Raw genomic sequence first — 25238 nt, forward strand, 5'->3', positions numbered from 1 at the left:
ACTGTGTTTTGGGTATATTTTTAGATGCAAGACATGTATAAAATCAAAAGTTATTTCTGAGGGATTCTTTGACGAAGAACTTGAAATCATACGCGCATTCTGATTGGTTTGTCGTATTTTCGCACATGACATTCACCGATAGGGGGACGAGTCTTCTTGCAGGTTACGGAAAGGGGCGAGTGGTGACGAATGCAACTTCGGTGAAACCCACGAGCACGGGTATGGTGCTGACAAACCTAGAAACATAATTGGGGCGAACCGGGATTCGAACCCACAATCACACTCTCCTACCCAGAGTTCCATGCGGCCGGCAGCCAGCTAGCATAGTACCTCTGCCACAGGCCAGCGCCATGTGACGATTCGTCACATCTTTCATAGTCCATTCAAGATATTGCATATGCTTTTCATCCGTTTCATGTTTGACAAGTCTACACATTTTCATAAACAAATGTCAAAGAATGGTTAACTTTCATTGAGAAAGTATGCAAATACGTAAAAATCTACTTGTTTTTGCGTAGTTATCCTATGTTTACATTGGTTGTACGGCTCCACGTGCTGTCATCGAAGCCCAACGGAGAGCTAGCGACACGGTCACTTTGATGCATAAATATATATTGTCATGCAACTCACTGTCGCAGTTGTAGTAGCATATCTATATAGTTATGCAAAACAATATGTAAAGCGCCCCCAAATACTTGCATTAGTCCGTTCTATACTGATTTCTGAAAAAGCGCGTTTGTTTACAAACAAGAGAAAAGTCCGGTCACGTGATATGCAAATTAGCCTGTGGCAGTGGTGTTATGCTGAGTCACCACTGCGACGGAGTGTGCCACAATCATATATTCTGGCGTGCCCAAGGGACGCAACTCTGCACAGCGAATCGTGGCGCCTTAGACGACTGGGGCAAACACAATCTAACTTACCTGCTGAATGACACGCAAACACAATCTAACCTACCTGCTGAATGACACGCAAACACATTCTAACCTACCTGATGAATGACACGCAAACACAATCTAACCTACCTGCTGAATGACACGCAAACACAATCTAACCTACCTGCTGAATGACACGCAAACACAATCTAACCTACCTGCTGAATGACACACAAACACGATCTAACCTACCTGCTGAATGACACGCAAACACAATCTTACTTACCTGCTGAATGACACGCAAACAAAATCTAACCTACCTGATGAATGACACGCAAACACGATCTAACCTACCTGCTGAATGACACGCAAACACAATATAACCTACCTGATGAATGACACGCAAACACAATCTAACCTACCTGCTGAATGACACGCAAACACAATCTAACTACCTGATGAATGGCACGCAAACACAATCTAACCTACCTGCTGAATGACACGCAAACACAATCTAACCTACCTGCTGAATGACACGCAAACACGATCTAACCTACCTGCTGAATGACACGCAAACACAATCTAACCTACCTGCTGAATGACATGCAAACACAATCTAACCTACCTGCTGAATGACACGCAAACACAATCTAACCTACCTGCTGAATGACATGCAAACACAATCTAACCTACCTGTTGAATGACACGCAAACACAATATAACCTACCTGCTGAATGACACGCAAACACAATCTAACTACCTGATGAATGGCACGCAAACACAATCTAACCTACCTGCTGAATGACACGCAAACACAATCTAACCTACCTGCTGAATGACACGCAAACACAATCTAACCTACCTGCTGAATGACATACAAACACAATCTAACCTACCTGCTGAATGACACGCAAACACAATCTAACCTACCTGCTGAATGACACGCAAACACAATCTAACCTACCTGCTGAATGACATGCAAACACGGTCTAACCTACCTGCTGAATGACATACAAACACAATCTAACCTACCTGCTGAATGACACGCAAACACGATCTAACCTACCTGCTGAATGACACGCAAACACAATCTAACCTACCTGCTGAATGACACGCAAACACGGTCTAACCTACCTGCTGAATGACACGCAAACACAATCTAACCTACCTGCTGAATGACACGCAAACACAATCTAACCTACCTGCTGAATGACACGCAAACACAATCTAACCTACCTGCTGAATGACACGCAAACACAATCTAACCTACCTGCTGAATGACATGCAAACACAATCTAACCTATAGTCTGGAAGGTAATTTAAGGTACCGACGTTTACAATATCTGAAAAACTATTGGACCTACTCCAGTCAAAGTTGGTATGAGATTATTAAATAGTCATGCATAACTGGATATTACATTTAAAGACAATCGGTGCATGAACAAAAACATCTGTCTATTTAGCTATCACTATATTTTATCAACAACCAGACCTGTTCGTCATGGGTGGAACGAGCATTCATTGTAACAGCCATTTGCATAATGCTACCCCTGCGTCACAGGGCCATATGACACAGTTGAACCAATCAAACCAATGGAATATAGTGATAGCTAAATAGACAGATTTTTTATTCATGCACCGATTGTCTTTAAATGTAATATCCAGTTATGTATGACTGTTTAATAATCTCAAACCAACTTTGACTGGAGTAGGTCCAATAGTTTTTCAGATATTGTAAACGTCGGTACCTTAAATTACCTTCCAGACTATACCTGCTGAATGACTACCAAACACAAGGGGGCCAAGTTACCACCACCAACAAAAATGCAAAGTATGTGTGATGTCTTATGCATATTGCAGTATTTCAAATTCCATGTGTAAGTCCAAATATAGCGATTGAGAGGAGACTCCATGACAGGGTCTGTCCGAACATTGGTTGCATCAGAACAGTATTATCAGATAGCTCTTACGTGCAGGGCGGTCGGGTAGCCTAGTGGTTAAAGCGTTCGCTCGTCACGCCGAAGACCCGGGTTCGAATCCCGACATGGGTACAATGTGTGAAGCCCATTTCTGGTGTCCCCCGCCGTGATATTGCTGGAATATTGCTAAAAGCGGCGTAAAACCAAACTCACTCACTCACTCTTACGTACATGTTTCAATTCATTTAATTCCTTTCAACATCAAAACTCTATTGTGTCCAATCAGACTTTCAGTGCAAATTTTCCGCCTCGACTCTTAATTCGTATGTGTGTCGGATGCCATATTTTGCATTTCGTAAAACCCTGCAGTACCACTGGACCATGGGGAAACATAGTATAAACCACATTGTAATTAATTTTCACCCAAAAGGAAAACAGATCACAAAAGCATCAAAATTATTATAAATATTTCTAAAATGGAACACACTCAGGCAACTGGGTCTAGTTTAATATGACCTTCACAATGACCTTGACCTTCAACAGAGGTCACTGAAACTGTTTAAAGCATAAAAAGCCTGAGCTTGTTATGCAAGGAATGGTCCTATGACCTCCACTGTTCAATGAGTGAGTGAGTGAGTGAGTGAGTTGGGTTTAACGCCGCTTTTAACAATATTACAGTTATATCACGGCGTGACAGCTTAATGTGGGAGGAAAGCCCGAAGTGATGCAGGTCTAAGACGTTTACCACTTCATAATTGCAGCGAACTGGGATTTGAACCCACAGTCATAGGTTTCTGGCGTACCCAAGGGATGCAACTCTGCACAGCGAACGCGGCGCCTTAGACGACTGGGCCACATGTGCCCCCGGCGGTCCAATGATTATGGAAAGGACAAGGTGACACGATTCTTTGGTATTCTGTTTATTTTTCCTTCAACTTGTAAAACAAAGGACGCTAGTTGTTCACTTGATGATTTAAAAAACACACCGGTAGGGTTCAACGAGAAGGTAACCGGCAATAGTAATTGGTGACAATAATTATCTCAAATGTGAATGAAATGAAGGTTCCAAAACGATATGATTAATATGCAATATTAAAGTTGATGACAATGTTCTTTTAATGAATAGGTAATATGTGTGTCCACACACTTTTACATCACGAGTAGAGGTGTGTTTGGCGTCAGAAAACAATATTTAAAAAATGTTATAAGAATTGAGAGTGTCAATTAAACATTTCTGTTAGAATGCAAAACACATAGGCATTAGAAATAAATCCAAATCTGATGCTACACCTGTAAAACTATTAACTAACGGACAGGATGAATAAATACAGGATTTAATTAGTTGACTGCATACACTCTAGAAAATGCACAGCTATTGCCAAACAGAACTATGGCTATTTTATCATGGTAATAGAGTTTTATCATGATGACAACACAAGACTAGCCCATTTGATAAACAACTGTGGAAAAGTAATCAACTATATTTATAGCAGTACAAAAGAAGCATTGACAAGGAGTGAGTACGAGCGTAACTTTCTGCTGTGTTGAACAGAATTCCGTTATTTCACGGCATGTCCTCTTAGCTTAATATGCAAGCAAAGACCAAGTGATGAGGCTGTGAAACTATCAAGCAGAAGCATGGGCATATAGTGCCAATAGACCAGGAAAATCAGTCAGGGCGAACCTGGGACTTGCACCCACTTCACTGCAGGCAAAATGACCTAATATATCAGTTTCATCAAAGTTCAACTGACCTGGATTTCATAAAAAATGAAGAAAAGAAATCTGTATGACATGTCATACACGCAAAAATATCTTGTGATTACTAGAGCTGTCACAGTTTCCGTTTAGATGTACCAAAGATGTGTTGTACTTCGACCGGGACAACTTGAGATGATTTGTGTTTCACACTAGATGCTGAAGCATTGAGTTGGATGAACTTTCTGTGTATCGGAGCAGTTTCCTTGTAGCTGATTCATGATAAAAGCTTCTCTTCCACATGGTCGGCCTACCATGGCCAATTGTACTGCTAACAAGAGTTATCTGTCCTTGTCAACTAATTTCGTTTAGAGTTATCTCCCCTCCTTGAGTCCTTGAAAACTGACTCAAGTCCATCTATACCAGACCTGTTATTAGGTAGTTGAGTAACCGTCCTAGCCTTAGTGATTATTCACCAAACATTAAAATAACAGTTCATGTTTCACTACATGGATCAGGCTTACTTGAATTATGCATCATAAAATAAGAGTGCTGTCCCTTGGCCTTGACACGCAAACTTTGGCAAAACTAGTCTTAGTCTTCTAAGAAAACCCAACATTTCGTCTTCAGCAACCCATTCTTGCCTTAAAAAGGTGACTAAGCTTGTCATAAGAGGCGACTAATCGGCTCGGTTGGTCTGGCTCGCTGACTTGGTTGAAGCATATCATTGATTCCAATTGCGTGGATAGATGCTCATGATAATCAATAACTGGCTTGTCTGGTCCAGACTCGATTATTTACAGACCACAGTCATATAACTGGAATATTGCTGAGTGTGGCGTAAAACAACAAACCAACCAACCAACCACACTAGAAAGAGAAATAAAGGCCCAAGGGACATAACTCTGCACAGGGAAAAAGAAGACTCAGTCCTGATGGTAATAGCATCCCAACAATCCTTTCAAAAAAAACCTTTGACTCTCATTCTGTCAAAGACAAATTACACAGTACCATTGACGTCTGTGTAGCAAGTGTATGTTTGAATGAATGATCTTTATTCTACATAAATTAAACATGCTAAATGTACATATTTCATACGTACATGAAGCCATCACCACAACATATGAACAACTCTTTGCTCAATCACGTCCTGTTTAAAGTCCATCAGACAGACTGAACATACATTTCAACGGCCTACTAATGTAAGCTCTATCAACAAATCAGTTTGCCATAATTATTCCCCCCTCCCAAAAATACATTCCGCCTTGAAACAAATTCAGCTGACACAGTATTTGTCATAAGGCGACATCAGATTTCTATCTCAAACATGAGCTTTTTCATCAAAATAAAAAGAATATCTGAGATGGTCTATTGAATGTGCATTTCCATTCAAGATATGTACGCAAATTTGTAATAGTCGAAAATCTGAGCTGATGCCTGTTAACCTGATATATACAAGCTAGGAAATGGACAAATCGTCAGTCTTGGCATCCTGTTCAACTGATGTCAGAGATCAGTATCATAGGAACATCAAAGTGACTTAAACATTATAAACACAATTCACTAAAAATATATCTCTTGTGACTCATAATTTTGGATGAAAATCTAATAATTACTTCATTGGCCTAAACTACTGGTGTCATAACTTGTCATCAATACACGGTCATCAGGAGTCAATCATTGTGATGCTCAAATGGTTTGATCAACATGTACACCTCAAACTTAATTCCTGTCAACAATCAATCTACAGTCAAGTCTCGTTAATCCGACACTCGTTAATCTGACACTAATGATGGGAACCGATTAAATCAGTGCTATTTAGACCCGTTAATCCGACAGTCTCGCACTCCGACTCCAAGACACCTAATTTGCAACGAATTACCAAAATCACTCATTAATCCGACACAGTGATCAGCTTACTCTGTGGTCATCTGCCCGCGAGTGCACAGCCCGTGTTTTGATGCGAGACGAGTCGGCTGGTAGCTGCATATTACAACGGCTGCAGATATCAACATATTCCGCTAACAATGTAACATAACAATATGAATATTTCATTTTTATTTTTTTATTACGTGTTTGTATCGTTATCTATCGTGTAGTTGTCCGATTTTCGATCACAAACGTTGATACTACTTAATTTCGTTTATCTGGCATACTCCTTAATCCGACATAATCATATGCAACCAACCATGTCGGATTAACAGAACTTGACTGTATTTTGAATATTTGTGCTGTCATTTTTTCAAACGGTTAAACATTGTTGATGCATTCCAATTATTCTGAAGGCAACTGCCAGAAACAAGATGCAAGCATAGCATTACAACGTAACAAACCAACTCTAACTCTAAAGTATATCTAAAGCAGATTTTGGTAAATTCATAAGGCATGAACACTATTTGGTGTTCAAAATCAAGCAAGAAAAACAAGGAGTCCATCCCAAGTCAGGATGCTAGCTTTGGGGGGTCTAGATTCAAATGCCTCAGGAGACTTTAAGGACCTCCCTTAATTTCGACCACTTGACAAGCACAAGGTTCATAATTTTATGATGTCATATGATTTACTTGACTTAAGCCGCTCATTATGGAGTACTCTGAATCAAACACACCGTCTCCGTGGCAACATGGGTGATCTGGGCAAAACAAGATGGCCGTCACAGGGTGTTCTCTAACGGAGATGAAGATGAATGGAACCTGTTGAAAACAAGGACAACTGACCTCCATTAACAAAACGAAAGTGCCTTCCTTCGAACGAACCAGCTGATCACACATCCTTCGATCTCAGATCAGATCACAGATGCTCACACAGATCCTGATCACAGATCTTTTCATCAGGCATCCTCCAGACTCCCCAACTCGACCGAGGAAAACCAGCAAGTCGCTATCAGATCGTGTCGTCTGATGTCACCCTCTGCGGTATTGGAGATTGATAAGCACCTGTCACCACGGTGGTCATCGACCTGGAGCTAGATCTCAGCATGTCCTGTCCTGTTGTCACTCTGTGACTCTCATTTCATCAGTCTCACAATGTGGTTCATGACGTCATCTCGGGACAGCTTGTCAGGGTTTCGTTCCTCTTGACTGTCGTGCACTTTCACCCCCTTCTCCCACAGCCACTGGAGGCTGTTCATCTTACAGTCTCTGAATTGAGGAATGTAAAGCAGTGGACAGTAAGCTCAAAAATATAAATTGTTTGTTGTTCTTTTTTAACATGTTTATTTTTTTTATCATATTACGAACAAAGTTTTCTGACCATGAACACTCTCTAATCAGCACTGTGAGTGAATGAGTGAGTGAGTTGGGTTTAACACCGTTTTTTTAACAGTATTTCAGTTATATCACAGTGTGTCAGCTTAATGTGGGAGGAAAGCCAAAAGTAATGCAGGTCTCAGACATTTAGACCTTCAGCGAAACCCACGAGCATAGGTATGGTGCTGACAAACCTAGAAACATAATCGGGGCGAAGCAGGATTTGAACCCACAATCATGGGTTTCTGGCCTGCCCAAGGGACGCAACTCTGCACAGAGAATCGCGGCGCCTTACACGACTGATTCCGGTTAAAATAAGTATACAGCAACCTATGCTTGTTGTTGAAACCGTCCTTATTACATCAATCACTGGGTTCTCTGATCCAGACTGACTGACCCACCAGAATCATATAAAAATATACTTCTTATGTAACAACAGAAATTTGTTTCACATTCATGTTTCAACCGACCCACCCAATTGGTTTACAAAGATCTGAAAACACCACTTCAAACAAGGTTTGGCCTTAAACAAGAGAGTAAGATGTAGATTACCAACCTGACAGATGCGATACAATCTAGTCGGCACTCGAACGATGACTCTCTGTTGGCTGTGTTGTACCAGTACTTCCTGTTGGCAGACCGACTTAGCGCCATCATCCACGGATCTGACACACAACCACAATACAGTGAGTGAGTGAGTGAGTTGGGTTTAACGCTGCTTTGAACAGTATTCCAGTTATGTCATGGCGTGTCAGCTTAATGTGGGAGGAAAGCCCAAAGTGATGCAGGTCTCAGACGTTTACCACTTCGGTGAAACCCACAAGCACGGGTATGATGCTGACAAACCTAGAAATCTATTCGGGGCGAACCGGGATTCGAACCCACATAGATTTCCGGTGTGCCCAAGGGATGCAACTCCTTAGACGCCTTAATCGACTAGGCCAGCCGTGCCCCCCACAATACAGTGAGTGAGTGAATGAGCTTTGTAATATCTCTATAGTAGTGTGTCAGCTTTAATTGGAGGGCGACCTCTTGCACCTTCATTCATCTGAAGAAAGGGCAAGAATTAAAAACAAGAAAGAAGTTGTCGGTTGAGTCCCACCCGGGATTGGATGGTCCGTGATCTAGACACCAGTTGTCGGGCTGTCATTTTTGTGGAAGCCACGGTGGCTGAGTGGGTTAGACGTCTACGCTGCCTTTGTCAATCTCATTAAAATCAGATCTTAGTTTTCGCTACCGCAAAACAAAGATCTGAGGACATCCCATTACGGGTCACGTCAGAACGACCTTTCACGAATTTTGGCCGACCAATGAAATGACTGACAAGAAATCGACATTAGCCAATCAGAAGGCAGCTTTCTTGAGCTTTATGACACTAGTTTCAAACTGGCGACTACACTTCGAAACATATTTTGACGTATTCTCGATTAAAAAAAAATTAAAACTGATAAAAAGAACATTCTGGAATGGCATATAGATGGCCTAGATTGTATGGATATAATCATAAAACCCGTAACTGTCGTTCGGAATACCCTCTGTTAAATATTTCGTGGTTGCATGATTAGAAAACACATTCCGACTGTCACTTTCATGATCTGGTAAGCGACGCTCTGATTGGTTGGATGAAAGGTCGTTCTGACGTGACCCGTAATGGGATGTCCTCAGATCTTTGTTTAGCGATAGCGAGAACTAAGATCTGATTTTAATGAGACTGCTGACTTTGTGTGCTGGCGATTAGGTGCCTCACTCTGGCAGGTTGGATTCGAATCACAGATGAGACTCAACCCAAAAAAGTACTACAATCCCTACTTTACTAAGAAAGTGTTATCCAAAATACATTTCTTACATAAGACCACTGTCTAAATGGCATTGTGTTCAAAGAAAGATGTTGTTATCCATAAAAAAATCATATATTCATGTTCTTTTAACTTCAAAATGCCTATCAAAGACTTGATGAAGCTAGTCTGCTCCTGAATACCATCAACTTTGATAGTCCATCTACTCATAACCTGAAGAGGTTAAAAGCTCTAACTCAAGCCACCAAAGTAGGACTATAGACTCACAGGCCATCACTCACAAGTCCTCAACTGACTTGCATGGTTAAAAACTGGTAGATATTCACCAGTTATTGTTGAAAAGAACTTTGTGCACATCTTGAGAGATGAAAACATTCATATATGATAGTTGTCAGAAAACAAAGGAATTTTGAAGTATCTGATGACATACAAATTAAATCTAGATTAAATCTAATGGTTGGTTGGTTGGTTGTTTAACGCCGCATTCAGCAATATTCCAGCTATATGATGGCAGTCTGTAAATAAGCGAGTCTGGACCAGACAATCCAGTGATTGATATCATGAGCATCGATCCATGTAATTGGGATCGATGACATGCATCAACCGAGTCAGCGAGCCTGACCACCCGATCCCGTTAGTCACCACTTACGAAAAGCATAGTCGCCTTTTACGGCAAGCATGGGTTGCTGAAGACCTATTCTAACCCAGATCTTCACGGGTTTTAAATCTAATGGGAACCACTAAACAACCTAAAGTTCATCTACACTAAGCTGACCTTTGACGGTCTTGATGAAGTAGATGCCATGGGGGTGGAAGTAGTTGCCGTCCTCCGTACAGTAGCATAAGCGCGGCTTCCCTGCACATCCCTTCACAATCTTCATCTCGAGCCTGAACACAGACACACAGCAGCTGAAGTAGTGCCAGACACTAGGGCTGGGACGAGTCCAAATTTAATTCCCGTGTACCCACCCCCCTATTACCGTACCCTACCCGGGTACCCGCTGTATGTCCCAAGAGATGTATACAAAATGTCCGTTTCAGAATAGCTTGACCATGTTGACTGTAGTCTTGACAAAAATGTATTTAGATGAAAGAATAAAACGATCTGGTCATGCATGCACCGAAGTTGACTGAAGCTTAATCTTTACTCAAACATAGGAAAGTCAGAAGGAATGCGTTCATAGTCAGAAAGAAATGTGAACATTAGTGACTTGTAGTGTAACCATGGCGTTCCAGATAATTTTTGTTCCCGCCAAACACGTGACTAACCACGGGGCCGGGTAGTCCTGTGGGTACCCGGGTCCTACTCAGTACCCACCCGACCCGGATATCCGAGTTACCCCAGTCCTACCAGACACACTTCACTACCTGACAACCCAAACCACGGATCTGCATAGTCCGTGCAGTCAGTACTGAGTGAATATGGTTTTACACCGCCTTTTAATAGCAATATTCCAGCAATATCACAGCGACTGGTACACAAGTCGCATATTGGACGAAACAAACAACAATCTTTGCTGTCATCACTCGTCCATCATTAAATTCATTGGGGTCCCAAAGGATCTGTTAGCTACTGGTACTTCAGGGTTAGAGTGAGTGAGTGAGTTGGGTTTAATGCCGCTTTTAACATTATTCCAGTTATATCACGGCGTGCCAGCTTAATGTGGGAGGAAAGCCCGAAGTGATGCACTACCACTTCGGTGAAACCCACGAGCACGGGTATGGTGCTGACAAACCTAGAAACATAACCGGGGCGAACCGGGGTTCGAACCCACAATCATAGGTTTCTGGCATGCCCAAGGGACGCAACTCTGCACAGCGAATCGCGGCGCCTTAGACGACTGGGCCACCCGTGCCCCCCTTCAGGGTTAGATATAACAACAAATTTGCATGTAGCCAGCAGGGCTTGCTCTTTCTAAAAGTTACTGGCCCTTCTCCAAACTGGCCTACAACTGAATGGGGGAGGCCACAAAAAGGCCGAACCTGAGGTCGCATAGCCACCTAGCGGGGCCCTGAAAGTTTTACAACTACTCACCACTAAAATACCTTTTCCTGTGCTGAGGTTAAATCTTGGCTTCCAATTGCCTCATTTCGTGGTGATTTATAAGCCAATATAGATGTTGTTGTAAAAAACATTACGAAATGGCGTTAGTCATTCTAACAAGACGATCGAAATATATCTTTCTTTTGAGTTGACCATTCACACGACCTCATCCCCTAAATATTTTCAATCCAATTAAAAAATTTAAATATACACGGAGAAGGGTTGAAATTTTAACCAGCCAGATGGGTAGCCATCTATTTCACATTTCAGCAAGCCCTGTGTAAGTTTCACTGGCCACGGACCAATGGGCCAGCAGTTAAATCGACCCCTGTACTTCATTGTCCTCTAACCACCTTGGATTATTTGGACAAGACCATACATATGGAACCCTGACTGTAGAATGGCAGGCAGCCAGATCTCCTTACCTGTCAAATATGTGTTCAATGTCTTCAAGCTTGAAGACTGTGGGAACTGTAACCGGTGCTAAATCTGAACGGGTCCGCTTCCGTATTGCTTTCACAAATTTCTGTAACTTTTCAAATCTACAAAGAAAACGTTCAGCTTTCTTTAGTGTCAGTTTTATTTGAGGTTTCATCACATCCTGTGTCTTGTTGGGAATTAAACAGGCCAGCTGAAAACACCATTTGTATCATTTCTCCCATGCCTACAGTGAACAGATTGAGACAGTTGGTCTCTCTCACTAGTGTCTGTGAATTCAACTCAATAGTCTTAGCACATAGATTGCTTACAGAACGAGACACAGTTGGTCTCACTAGTGTCTGTGAATTCAACTCAATAGTCTTAGCACATAGATTGTTGACAGATTGAGACAGTTGGTCTCACTAGTGTCTGTGAATTCAACTCAATAGTCTTAGCACATAGATTGCTTACAGAACGAGACACAGTTGGTCTCACTAGTGTCTGTGAATTCAATTCCAACAGTCTTAGCACATAGATTGCTTATAGAGTGAGACACAGTTGATCTCATTAGTGTCTGTGAATTCAACTCAATAGTCTTAGCACATAGATTGCTTATAGAATGAGACACAGTTGGTCTCACTAGTGTCTGTGAATTCAACTCAACAGTCTTAGCACATAGATTGCTTATAGAGTGAGACACAGTTGGTCTCACTAGTGTCTGTGAATTCAACTCAATAGTCTTAGCACATAGATTGTTGACAGATTGAGACAGTTGGTCTCACTAGTGTCTGTGAATTCAACTCAATAGTCTTAGCACATAGATTGTTGACAGATTGAGACAGTTGGTCTCACTAGTGTCTGTGAATTCAACTCAATAGTCTTAGCACATAGATTGTTGACAGATTGAGACAGTTGGTCTCACTAGTGTCTGTGAATTCAACTCAATAGTCTTAGCACATAGATTGTTGACAGAATGAGACACAGTTGGTCTCACTAGTGTCTGTGAATTCAACTCAATAATCTTAGCACATAGATTGCTTACAGAACGAGACACAGTTGGTCTCACTAGTGTCTGTGAATTCAACTCAATAGTCTTAGCACATAGATTGCTTACAGATTGAGACAGTTGGTCTCACTAGTGTCTGTGAATTCAACTCAATAATCTTAGCACATAGATTGCTTACAGAACGAGACACAGATGGTCTCACTAGTGTCTGTGAATTCAACTCAATAGTCTTAGCACATAGATTGCTTATAGAATGAGACACAGTTGGTCTCACTAGTGTCTGTGAATTCAATTCCAATAGTCTTAGCACATAGATTGCTTATAGAGTGAGACACAGTTGGTCTCACTAGTGTCTGTGAATTCAATTGCAATAGACTTAGCACATAGATTGTTGACAGATTGAGACAGTTGGTCTCACTAGTGTCTGTGAATTCAACTCAATAGTCTTAGCACATAGATTGCTTACAGAACGAGACACAGTTGGTCTCACTAGTGTCTGTGAATTCAACTCAACAGTCTTAGCACATAGATTGCTTACAGATTGAGACAGTTGGTCTCACTAGTGTCTGTGAATTCAACTCAATAATCTTAGCACATAGATTGCTTACAGAACGAGACACAGATGGTCTCACTAGTGTCTGTGAATTCAACTCAATAGTCTTAGCACATAGATTGCTTATAGAATGAGACACAGTTGGTCTCACTAGTGTCTGTGAATTCAATTCCAATAGTCTTAGCACATAGATTGCTTATAGAGTGAGACACAGTTGGTCTCACTAGTGTCTGTGAATTCAATTGCAATAGACTTAGCACATAGATTGTTGACAGATTGAGACAGTTGGTCTCACTAGTGTCTGTGAATTCAACTCAATAGTCTTAGCACATAGATTGCTTACAGAACGAGACACAGTTGGTCTCACTAGTGTCTGTGAATTCAACTCAACAGTCTTAGCACATAGATTGCTCACAGAATGAGACACAGTTGGTCTCACTAGTGTCTGTGAATTCAACTCAATAGTCTTAGCACATAGACTGCTTACAGAACGAGACACAGTTGATAGTAAAGTCACAGTTGGGACCAAGTCCAAGTTTTGAGCTTGCGTTTTTGTTTTTTTTATCTTGAATTCAACATATACAGACAAATCTATATGTACTTATGTAGCAAGACCGGAGAATAGGGACATTGGTAAATTTGAGATAACAGGGTTCGAGATTAGGGGGTTTGAATGTAGCTTGAATAAACTTGTTGAACATGCATCAGAACAACAATGAGTGTTTATCATAGGCACAACTTACCTCTCCTTGTAGTGTTTGTTTCGGACATCGATCCCACACAAAAACAGGGCATCTATAGCACGTATTGTCCGTTGACGCCTCTGGCCACGGCCCTAAAATTAACAGTAATAAGAATTGAGAATACAAAGTATTCATCAGGATATTCACCACTCTTTGGTTAACTGTATATGACTATGCTTGCCGTAAAAGGCGACTATGCTTGTTGTAAGAGGCGACTAACGGGTTGTCAGGCTCGCTGACTTGGTTGATGCATGTCATGTATCCCAATTGCGTGAATCGATGCTCATGATGTCAATCACTGGATTGTCTGGCCCAGACTCGATTTTTTACAGACTGCCGTCATATAGCTGGAATATTGCTGAGTGCGCCGTTAAACATCAAACAAACAAACAAACTTTAGTTATTGTTTTGAAGAATAAAAAATTGAGCTACCTCCCCCTTGAGTTCTTGAACATCCTCGACCTCCAACAAGGTATCCGGGGGCAACTCCAGCCTCAGGTTCTCCTCCAGTTTGGTCCAGCGACACTTCCCCCTCCCGTCCCACTTGAATACATGGGCTTTCTAAACATGAAGAGTATTTCTTGAAGCACATATCACGGCCTGGTCATGATAAGTTTAGATTCAGTTGGGATTTTAATGAATTCATACTTATTAGGGCTGGGACGAGTCCAAAGGAATGGGTGCATAGTCAGAAAGAAATACGAACATTAGTGACTTGTAGTGTAACCATAGAGTTCTAGATCATTTTTGTCATTAAACAATATATCACGTGACGGGTCTGGGTAGTCCTATGGGTAACCAGGTCCTACTCAGTACCCACCCGACCTGAGTACCCGAGGTACCCATCCCAGCCCTAATACTTATGGATTTTTTCTTGCAAATATTAAATTGATATATTACTATTTAATGTGCAATAAACATTGCAAGATTCCAGCGACCTGCAATAATCAAGTCAAACCAATCACATAAAGCATGAGGTTGGTTGGTTGGTTTGTAGTTAAACGCCGCACTCAGCAATATTCCAGCTATATGACAGTGGTCTGTAAATAATCAAGTCTGGACCAGACAATCCAGTGATTGATATCATGAGCATCGATCCACGCAATTGGGATCGATGGCATGCATCAACCAAGTCAGCTAGCCTGACCACCTGATCACATGGTGTGCCATCATCCACATGGAGCCTGACAATCCCATCCATTTCAGTCACCTTCTACAACAACTGCAACCCATGACTCCAATGTTTCTGTTTCATTGGGTCATATTAAAATCTCATCTGATTTGTTTTTGATAGCAATTCAAAATAACTATTGCAAAAACAGTGAGTGAGTTGGGTTAAACGCCGCTTTTAACAGTATTCCAGTTATATTACGGCCTGTCGGCTTAATGTGGGAGGAAAGCCCAAAGTGATGCAGTTCTAAGAGGATTACCACTTCGGTGAAACCCACGAGCACGGATTTGGTGCTGACAAACCTAGAAACATAATTGGGGCAAACCGGGATTCGAACCCACAATCATAGGTTTCTGGCGTGCCCAAGGGACGCAACTCTGCACAGCGAATCACGGCGCCTTAGGCGACTTGGCCACCCATGCCCCCTGCAAAAAAAGAGACCGGTGAAGGTCTTCAGCAACCCGTGCTTGTCATAAAAGGCGACTATGCTTGTCATAAGAGGCGACTAATGGGATCGGGTGGTCAGGCTCGTTGACTTGGTTGTACATGTCACCAATCCCAATTGCATGGATCGATGCTCGTGATGTCAATCACTGGATTGTCTGGTCCAGACAGGTTATTTACAGACCGCCATCATATAGCTGGAATATTGCTGAGTGCGGTGTTTAACAACAACAACAACAACAAAAAATAATTACAAAGCAAAAAATGATTTGTAAACAGAATTATCCAAGTAGGATCTGACATACCCCGAGCCCGAGAATATAGAAGCGATGTCCTTCTCCCATGACAGCACACATGTAGTCGTAGACACTCTTGACGTGTGACAGAGTTTCATGTGTCAGGAGAGTTGGAGCATGCTCGTAGTAGTCTTTACTTTCATCCTGAGAACAAAGCAAGATTTTGTGAAAAGTGGGTAGGTGAGTGAGTTGGTTTTAACGCCGCTTTTAACAGTATTCAAGTCATATCACGGCATGTCAGCTTAATGTGTGAGGAAAGCCCGAAGTGATGCAGGTCTCAGACGTTTACCACTTGGGTGAAACCCATGAGCCTAGGAACATAATCGGGGCGAACCGGGATTCAAACCCACAATTATAAGTTTCTGGTGTGACCAAGGGACGCAACTCTGCACAGCTAATTGTGTTGCCTTTGACGACTGGACCAACTGTGCCCCCGATTTGTGAACAACCAAAGAACTACAAGGAATTGTGGGATATTGGTCCTGAGTGAAGGAATGCCCCGAACCTTTGGCAAGGGAATTACATAACACATTCACACGGGTCAGATAATTTGTGATTCTGGGTTTCAAGAAGGTCATTCTATAACTTACCCATTGTCAACTTAATAAAGAGGAAAACATACAAAATATAAACACTACAAAGAAACCCACGTCAACCTGTAGATTGATGTTGTAATGTTATCAATTTGTGAAATCATGAGCAATCGAGGACATCATTATCCTCAATCTCATTGAAATCAGATCTCAGTGCTTGCTTCCGCTGAACAAAGATCTGAGGACATCCCATTACAGGTCACATCAGAACGACCTCTCGCAAACATTGACCAACCAATGAAATGACGAATAAGAAATTGACATCGGCCAATCAGAAAGCAATTCTCAGGAACTATAAGGCACTAGTTTCAAACTGGCGGCTTCCATTCGAGACTATGCTTTGAAATATATTTGACAAAGTTCTCCCTTCAATTATCAGAATTCATCAGAACATATCATTTGCGTGTGCATGTGTGTGTGTGCACGCTCGTACGTACATATGTATGTACGAGTCTGTAACATTCTAGGTCACTGTCAGTATTTCATGGTCTGGCATACACTGTGTTTCACACATCAACTGTTAATACACAGGGCTGCTGTGCGTTATAGTCACTAGTTTCAACCAAAAACTCCAGTCAAGCCTGGTTCCAGCGAGAGGAAAGCTAGTGAGTCCTCACATAACATACACACCAAGATTTCTGAAAAACTATTCCAGTCAAAGTTGGTATGAGATTATTAAACAGTGCTACATAACTGGATATTACCTTTACAGATAATCGGTGCATGAATAAAAAATCTGTCTATTCAGCTATCACTATATTTCATCAACAACCAGACCTGTTCGTCAGTGGTGGAACGAGCATTCATTGTAACAGCCATCTGCATAATGCAAACCCTGCGTCACAGGGACATATGACACAGTTGAACCAATCAACTCAACTCGAAAGGTTGCACGGGAATCATGCTCGTTGAGACGCCCAACGCTAACACCGTATTCGTGCGTGCGTGATTCCCGTGCAACCTTTCAGTCCGATAGTTTTTCAGATATTGTTGTAACCGTCGGTACCTTAAATTACCTTCCAGACTATACACCATGTGCCTTACATCAATCTTACGGCAATGGCATACGGTTTATGCACAGGGTCAGGATCACGTGATGCCCGTGACTTGTAAAAGGCTTTCCTGATTAGCATCCTATAAAAAAACACATACTGGCCATATGTAAGTACAGGTGATGAAGGGACGGAGTGTATACACAGCCGTGAGCTGTAACTGTTTCCCCGACACTATAGAGGTGACTACTTACACCGATCAGCTCAGCAAACTTCCGGGATGGATCAGCCCGAGGAGGAGCCTTCCTTACTTCATCAGGAACCTGCCAACAGGAGGTCAACATGAAGGGTACTCCATACTCCAAGTTTACCACAGCTACACATGTCTAATATACAGCTACACATGTCTAATATACAGCTACACATGTCTAATATACAGCTACACATGTCTAATATACAGGTACACATGTCTAATATACAGCTACTCATGTCTAATATACAGCTACACATGTCTAATATACAGCTACACATGTCTAATATAAAGCTACACATGTCTAATATACAGCTACACATGTCTAATATACAGCTACACATGTCTAATATACAGCTACACATGTCTAATATACAGGTACACATGTCTAATATACAGCTACTCATGTCTAATATACAGCTACACATGTCTAATATACAGCTACACATGTCTAATATACAGCTACACATGTCTAATATACAGGTACACATGTCTAATATACAGCTACACATGTCTTAATATACAGCTACACATGTCAAATATACAGCTACACATGCCTAATATATAGCTACACATGTCTAATATAAAGCTACACATGTCAAATATACAGCTACACATGTCTAATATAAAGCTACACATGTCAAATATACAGCTACACATGCCTAATATACAGCTACACATGTCTAATATACAGGTACACATGCCTAATATACAGCTACACATGTCTAATATAAAGCTACACATGTCAAATATACAGCTACACATGCCTAATATACAGCTACACATGTCTAATATACAGGTACACATGTCTAATATACAGCTACACATGTCTAATATAAAGCTACACATGTCTAATATACAGCTACACATGTCTAATATACAGGTACACTTGTCTAATATACAGCTACACATGTCAAATATACAGCTACACATGTCTAATATACAGGTACACATGTCTAATATACAGCTACTCATGTCTAATATACAGCTACACATGTCTAATATACAGCTACACATGTCTAATATACAGGTACACATGTCTAATATAAAGGTACATATGTCTAATATACAGCTACACATGTCTTAATATACAGCTACACATGTCAAATATACAGCTACACATGCCTAATATACAGCTACACATGTCTAATATACAGGTACACATGTCTAATATACAGGTACACATGCCTAATATAAAGCTACACATGTCTAATATACAGCTACATATGTCTAATATACAGGTACACATGTCTAATATACAGCTACACATGTCTAATATACAGCTACACATGCCTAATATAAAGCTACACATGTCTAATATACAGCTACACATGTCTAATATACAGCTACACATGTCTAATATACAGCTACACATGTCTAATATACAGCTACACATGTCTAATATACAACTACACATGCCTAATATACAGCTACACAAGTCTAATATACAGCTACACATGTCTAATATTCAGCTACACTTGACTAATATACAGGTACACATGTCTAATATACAGCTACACAAGTCTAATATACAGTTACACATGTCTAATATTCAGCTACACTTGACTAATATACAGGTACACATGTCTAATATACAGCTACATATGTCTAATGTACAGCTACACATGTCTAATATACAGGTACACTTGACTAATATACAGGTACACATGTCTAATATACAGGTACACATGTCTAATATACAGGTACACTTGTCTAATATACAGCTACACATGTCTAATATACAGCTACACATGTCTAATATACAGCTACACATGTCTAATATACAGCTACTCATGTCTAATATACAGCTACACATGTCTAATATAAAGCTACACATGTCTAATATAAAGCTACACATGTCTAATATACAGCTACACTTGACTAATATACAGCTACACTTGTCTAATATTTGTCTAATATAAAGCTACACATGTCTAATATAATACTACACATGTCTAATATACAGCTACACTTGACTAATATACAGCTACACATGTCTAATATACAGCTACACATGTCTAATATAAAGCTACACATGTCTAATATAAAGCTACACTTGACTAATATACAGCTACACTTGTCTAATATTTGTCTAATATAAAGCTACACATGTCTAATATAAAGCTACACTTGACTAATATACAGCTACACATGTCTAATATACAGCTACACATGTCTAATATACAGATACACATGTCTAATATACAGCATATTTGTGTGACTAGCAACTCAAGGTATCTCTCAGATCAGGACATAAAAGTTAGGGGAAGCCAGTTTAACTGACCGCTACCAGCACACAAGTGACCCCTCACCTGCCACCGTCTGAGACAGTCAGCTCGGACATCAGCTTGTCGTTCCTCATACAGATCCCTGCAACACACAACACATGCTCACAGAGCTCCAGATAAGCTTTTGGTGTTGTGGGTATTTTACCCATGCATTTTAAAACAATTGGGTATCAGTAATTCTATCTGCGTATTCAAATTTCTGTTACCCACTAGTTTTTACACAAGTGGGTATTTAGTTAAATATTTAAAAACACTATTCATCTAGTCCCTGCAAACTGGTGTCGTGTGGGTTCAAGAGCTTTATAGGACTCAAAAATACGATACTTCCACAAGAAAGTGTGATGGCAAATGATCACGATGTAACTGTCATCGTGGAGTTTGGCAAGGTTGACGGAATGCCCGTTTATAATTTCAAAATATGTTGCTGATTTGCTAATCGAATACGCAGGGTTACTTCACAATATTTTGATGATACGCACAAGTTTTATATTTGTAGCATTCTGTAATGTTCGTTGCGTATTTGATACTCTTGGATTTTATTTTACTGCGTATTTCTGCATTTCTGTTGCGTATTTTACGCAGATACACAGCTTATCTGGAGCTCTGTGCTCAGCCACACTTTCTTCATTTAATTGTACACTGATTTTCCAATATTTTTATTATTTAGCTTACAAAATCGACTGACTTAAAAACCCTGAAACATGTTAAATTAAACAAAATATACTTTTGACAAAAACTTATCTTTTACTAATTTGTTTCACAGATGTTTACAGAGAAGAAAGCTGCATTTTGAGATAATTTAAGAGTTTTACAGTACGTTATGAGCAGAAATGTCTGATGAGATTTTTCAATAAAACTGCTGTGGTGGCCGTAACAACGGCCATAAAGATGGAAACTGTTCAAACAGGATATAGTGAGTGACTGAGTGAGTGAGTTTGGTTTTACGCCGCTTTGCTTTTAGCAATATTCCAGCAATATCACGGCGGGGGACACCAGAAATGGGCTTCACACATTGTACCCATGTCGGGAATCGAAACGCGGGTCTTCGACGCGACTAGCGAACGCTTTAACCACTGGGCTACCCGAAAGCCCCTAAACAGGATATAAGCTCACCAGACTGAAAGTAAACATTCCATCACCTGCAATGAACTTCTGAGAAATGTTTTCGTAATTGATAAAGAAACAGTCCTCTCCTAAGGTAGGTTTATCTCTGTTGATACCGACGAACCAGTGAGTAAAAACATGAGGACCGATCAACACCATTAGAGCACCATGACACACAGTGAATAATTATTAATCATAATAATTTATAGGATATATTTACTAGTATACTCAACCCGTTAAGATCCTGGTTAGAATATGCCTTTGGCAACCCATGCTTGCCGTAAAAGACAACTGCTTGTCATAAGAGGCGACTAACAGGATCGGGTGGTCAGGCTTGCTGACTTGGTTGATGCATGTCATCGATCCCAATTGTATAGCATGCTCATGATGTCAATCACTGGATTGTCTGGTTCAGGATCTATTATTTACAGACCGCTGTCATACAGCTGGAATATTGCTGAGTGTGATGTAAACAACAAAAAACAAACTAATATACTCACACATTTTGAGCAAACACTTGGATTTTCTTGAGACCGATTATTTGGTTCCGTCCTAATCTGTTGTTAACAAGAAGAATATATTATCTGTACATGTTTAAACAAAAACTTTATGATAATGTAGACTACAAGGGGTACTTTGAAGTTTTTCAAAGTATAAGGACCAAACTATTGTCTCAGTTGCCATGCAACGCTCCATCAACAACATACACCTTCAAAAACATAAGTGAATGAGTTGGGTTTAACGCCGCTTTTAACAGTATTCCAGTTATATCACGGCGTGTCAGCTTAATATGGGAGGGAAGCCCAAAGTGATGCAGGTCTCAGACGTTTACCACTTCGGTGAAACCCACAAGCACGGGTATGGTGCTGACAAACCTAGAAACATAATTGGGGAGAACCGGAATTCGAACCCACAATCATAGGTTTCTAGCGTGCCCAAGGGACGCAACTCTGCACAGCGAATCGGGCGCCTTAGACGACTGGGCCACCCCTGCCCCCTCAAAAACATAATGTACCCTTGATGACAAAATTGGAAAATTATGACACTAAAACATCCTTCAAATATCTGTACAATTCAGGATATGCATGGAATTGTCTGTATGGTCTGAGACCTTATCGTAGCATGATTCACCTAGAACCTCCTATGAAGACTGGTTCGTGGCCTCTCTGTTTTAGGCAGAGGAGAGCCATTATCTAAACAGTCTCAATGTCAAATGTCTTACAGATCATTCGATTTCAAGATGTAGTTGAAGAATTCCTCATTTCCGGTAAGCGTTTCAAGGGGGACAATTTCATTGACGTCCTGTTTGGATGTGGCCCCCATGTAGACACACAGATCCTGGTTGATGTTTCTCATGTACTGCAGGATTGGCTCAATGTCGCCCTTCTTCCACTTGCACACAATATACCTGAAATACAACCACCTCACCATTACGTTTGTTGTTCCAGCAAACTCGCACGAGTCATTCTCACTAAAATCAGACTTTAGTTCTCGCTACCGCTAAACAAAGATCTGAAGACATCCCATTAGTGGTCACATCAGTTCGCGCAAGGTCGGTCTGACATGACCCGTAATGGGATGTCCTCAGATCTTTGTCCAGCAGTAGCAAGCACTGAGATCTGATTTCAATGAGATTGTTGCACGAGTTTAAGTCTATCTCTCATTTCTGGGAGTAATTTGATTGGACAGGCTATTTGAATCAGGCTACCGCTAAACAAAGATCTGAAGACATCCCATTAGGGGTCATGTCAGAACGACCTTTCATCCGACCAATCAGAGCATCGCTTACCAGATTATGAAAGTGACAGTCGGAATGTGATTTCTAATCATGCAACCTCGAAAACTTATAGTTACGGGTTTAACGACTGTATCCATACAATCTAGCCCATCTATTAGCCATTCCAGAATGTTCTTTTGTTCGGGTTTCAAATTTGTAATCGAGAATTTGTCAAAATATGTTTCAAAGCGTAGTCGCCAATTTGAAATTAGTACTGTAAAGCACGAGAAAGCTGCCTTCTGATTGGTCATTCCATTGGTCGGTTCAAGTTCGGTCTGATGTGACCCGTAATTGGATGTCCTCAGATCTTTGTTTAGCGGTAGCAAGAACTAAGATCTGATTTTAATGAGATTGTCTCACAAGTTTAAGTCTATCTCTCGTTTCTGGGAGTAATTATATTAGACAGGCTATCTGAATCAGGCTCAAAAAGAAAATATGGTAGGGAATTGGTCCAGGATTTGATCATATAAGAATCAGGGCTTGTAAAATCAACTCGTTCGCTTGTATTGACGGAAGGCAGCAAGTGCGGGCGAGAAAGAAGCGAAGAAACACTCGTCCTACCGAGCGAGTACATATATTTCAATCATATCAATTCATCACTAATCATTTACAATGACATACGCAGGATAATTTTGGATCTAAAAAACATTTTAATTTCTCATACATTCATAGTAATAACGAAATATGTCACTTATGCCCCAAACAGACGGCTTTCTTGGCAACTGTCTGTTGGAGAAAGAAACAAAAAGTGCGTTTGCGCAGCAAGTCTCAAAACTAATATTAAGGTGAGGCAATTATATTTATTATTTTTGTTGTAAGTGACCTGTTACTGATTATTCTCAAAAGTCAAAAGAAAAGTGAATAATTTTGTTGGGGTAATGGCTGTGGTTGGAAATGGTGGGGTTGATGAGACAAAAACGTGATTTGATTACCAAAACAGGCCAAAACAGGAATCCATTTGAAAGAAACAGAAGGACTGTAAAAAACGAAGAACAGAAAACTGTATAAAATGTAGCAGGGCAAGTGAAAATATTGCAGGACAAATTCAAAATAATATCTATCTGCCCTGCAGGATAAGTTAGGTTAAAAAATGTTTTTCGAGCCATGAAGATATGAGGTAAAACACAAGATAAAAGACAAAGTATATATATTCAGCAAGATTCCAGGTCTGGATATAACCAAGTCTGGACCACACAAACAAGGGTTTAACACGATCGGTCAAATATCTCACAGCCTGACCACCTGATCCCATTGTAGTCAGTTCTTCTGATCAGCATGAGGTACTGGGGACCGATCCTGAACAGGAATCCCCTTCAGCTAACACTTATACAGGAGTACAAGCCTAGATGTATGGCTTGATATTCATATAGAGTCTGTCTGATGTCCCTCAGCTGAAGGGAGGCCAATATATGATGGTACTCAGGTGACACATTTTGGAGGTTATAGATTTGACTGACAGAAGCCAAAACGCACAACCAGTACTGTCGGAATTTATTTTTATTTTGTCAACCCCTCTATGTCTGACATTGTTTGATGGATTAGAAAACTAAAGAAATGCGACCAAAATACAAAATGTAACTAATGAGTTTACAAATAATGATTGATCAAATGCATTGCAAGTCACTGGCCTCTGCAAACTCCTTTTGCAAAGGTGAGGTGAAATGGGGTTTAATGTTGCTTCAAAGTTAATTGCACTTATATAGTGATGTGTGTGTGTGTGTGTGTGTGTGTGTGTGTGTGTGTGTGTGTGTGTGTGTGTGTGTGTGTGTGTGTGTGTGCTCGCTTTTTTGTTGTTTAACGCCGCACTCAGCAATATTCCAGCTATATGACGGTGGTCTCTAAATAATCAAGTCTGGATCAGACAATCCAGTGATTGACATCACGAGCATTGATCCACGCAATTGGGATACATCACATGCATCGACCAAGTCAGCTAACCTGATCACCCGATCCCGTTTGTCGCCTCTTACAACAAGCATAGGTTGGTGAAGGGCAATTCACCAGTTCACTGGTCCCGTGCGTGC

At 40.7% G+C, this 25238-nt stretch overlaps 1 protein-coding gene across 1 annotated transcript in view; it reads right to left on the bottom strand.

Moving 5' to 3' along the window:
• Window positions 1-6596: 6596 nt before the first annotated feature.
• Window positions 6597-25238, bottom strand: part of LOC124115407 (cap-specific mRNA (nucleoside-2'-O-)-methyltransferase 1-like) — a 32732-nt gene continuing 14090 nt past the window's right edge. Inside the window, exons 12-22 of the mRNA XM_046476379.2 lie at window positions 22660-22845; window positions 21938-21994; window positions 20358-20415; window positions 18050-18118; window positions 16220-16354; window positions 14732-14860; window positions 14300-14391; window positions 12003-12119; window positions 10309-10421; window positions 8294-8402; window positions 6597-7629 (exon numbers count right to left, since the gene is read on the bottom strand). Coding sequence (XP_046332335.2) covers window positions 7497-7629; window positions 8294-8402; window positions 10309-10421; window positions 12003-12119; window positions 14300-14391; window positions 14732-14860; window positions 16220-16354; window positions 18050-18118; window positions 20358-20415; window positions 21938-21994; window positions 22660-22845 — 1198 coding nt within the window. The 3' untranslated portion in view covers window positions 6597-7496. The remainder of the gene's footprint in view (window positions 7630-8293; window positions 8403-10308; window positions 10422-12002; window positions 12120-14299; window positions 14392-14731; window positions 14861-16219; window positions 16355-18049; window positions 18119-20357; window positions 20416-21937; window positions 21995-22659; window positions 22846-25238) is intronic.

Source organism: Haliotis rufescens, unplaced genomic scaffold, assembly GCF_023055435.1.
Source record: "Haliotis rufescens isolate VD_foot unplaced genomic scaffold, xgHalRufe1.0.p SCAF_3, whole genome shotgun sequence".
Taxonomy (NCBI): domain Eukaryota; kingdom Metazoa; phylum Mollusca; class Gastropoda; order Lepetellida; family Haliotidae; genus Haliotis; species Haliotis rufescens.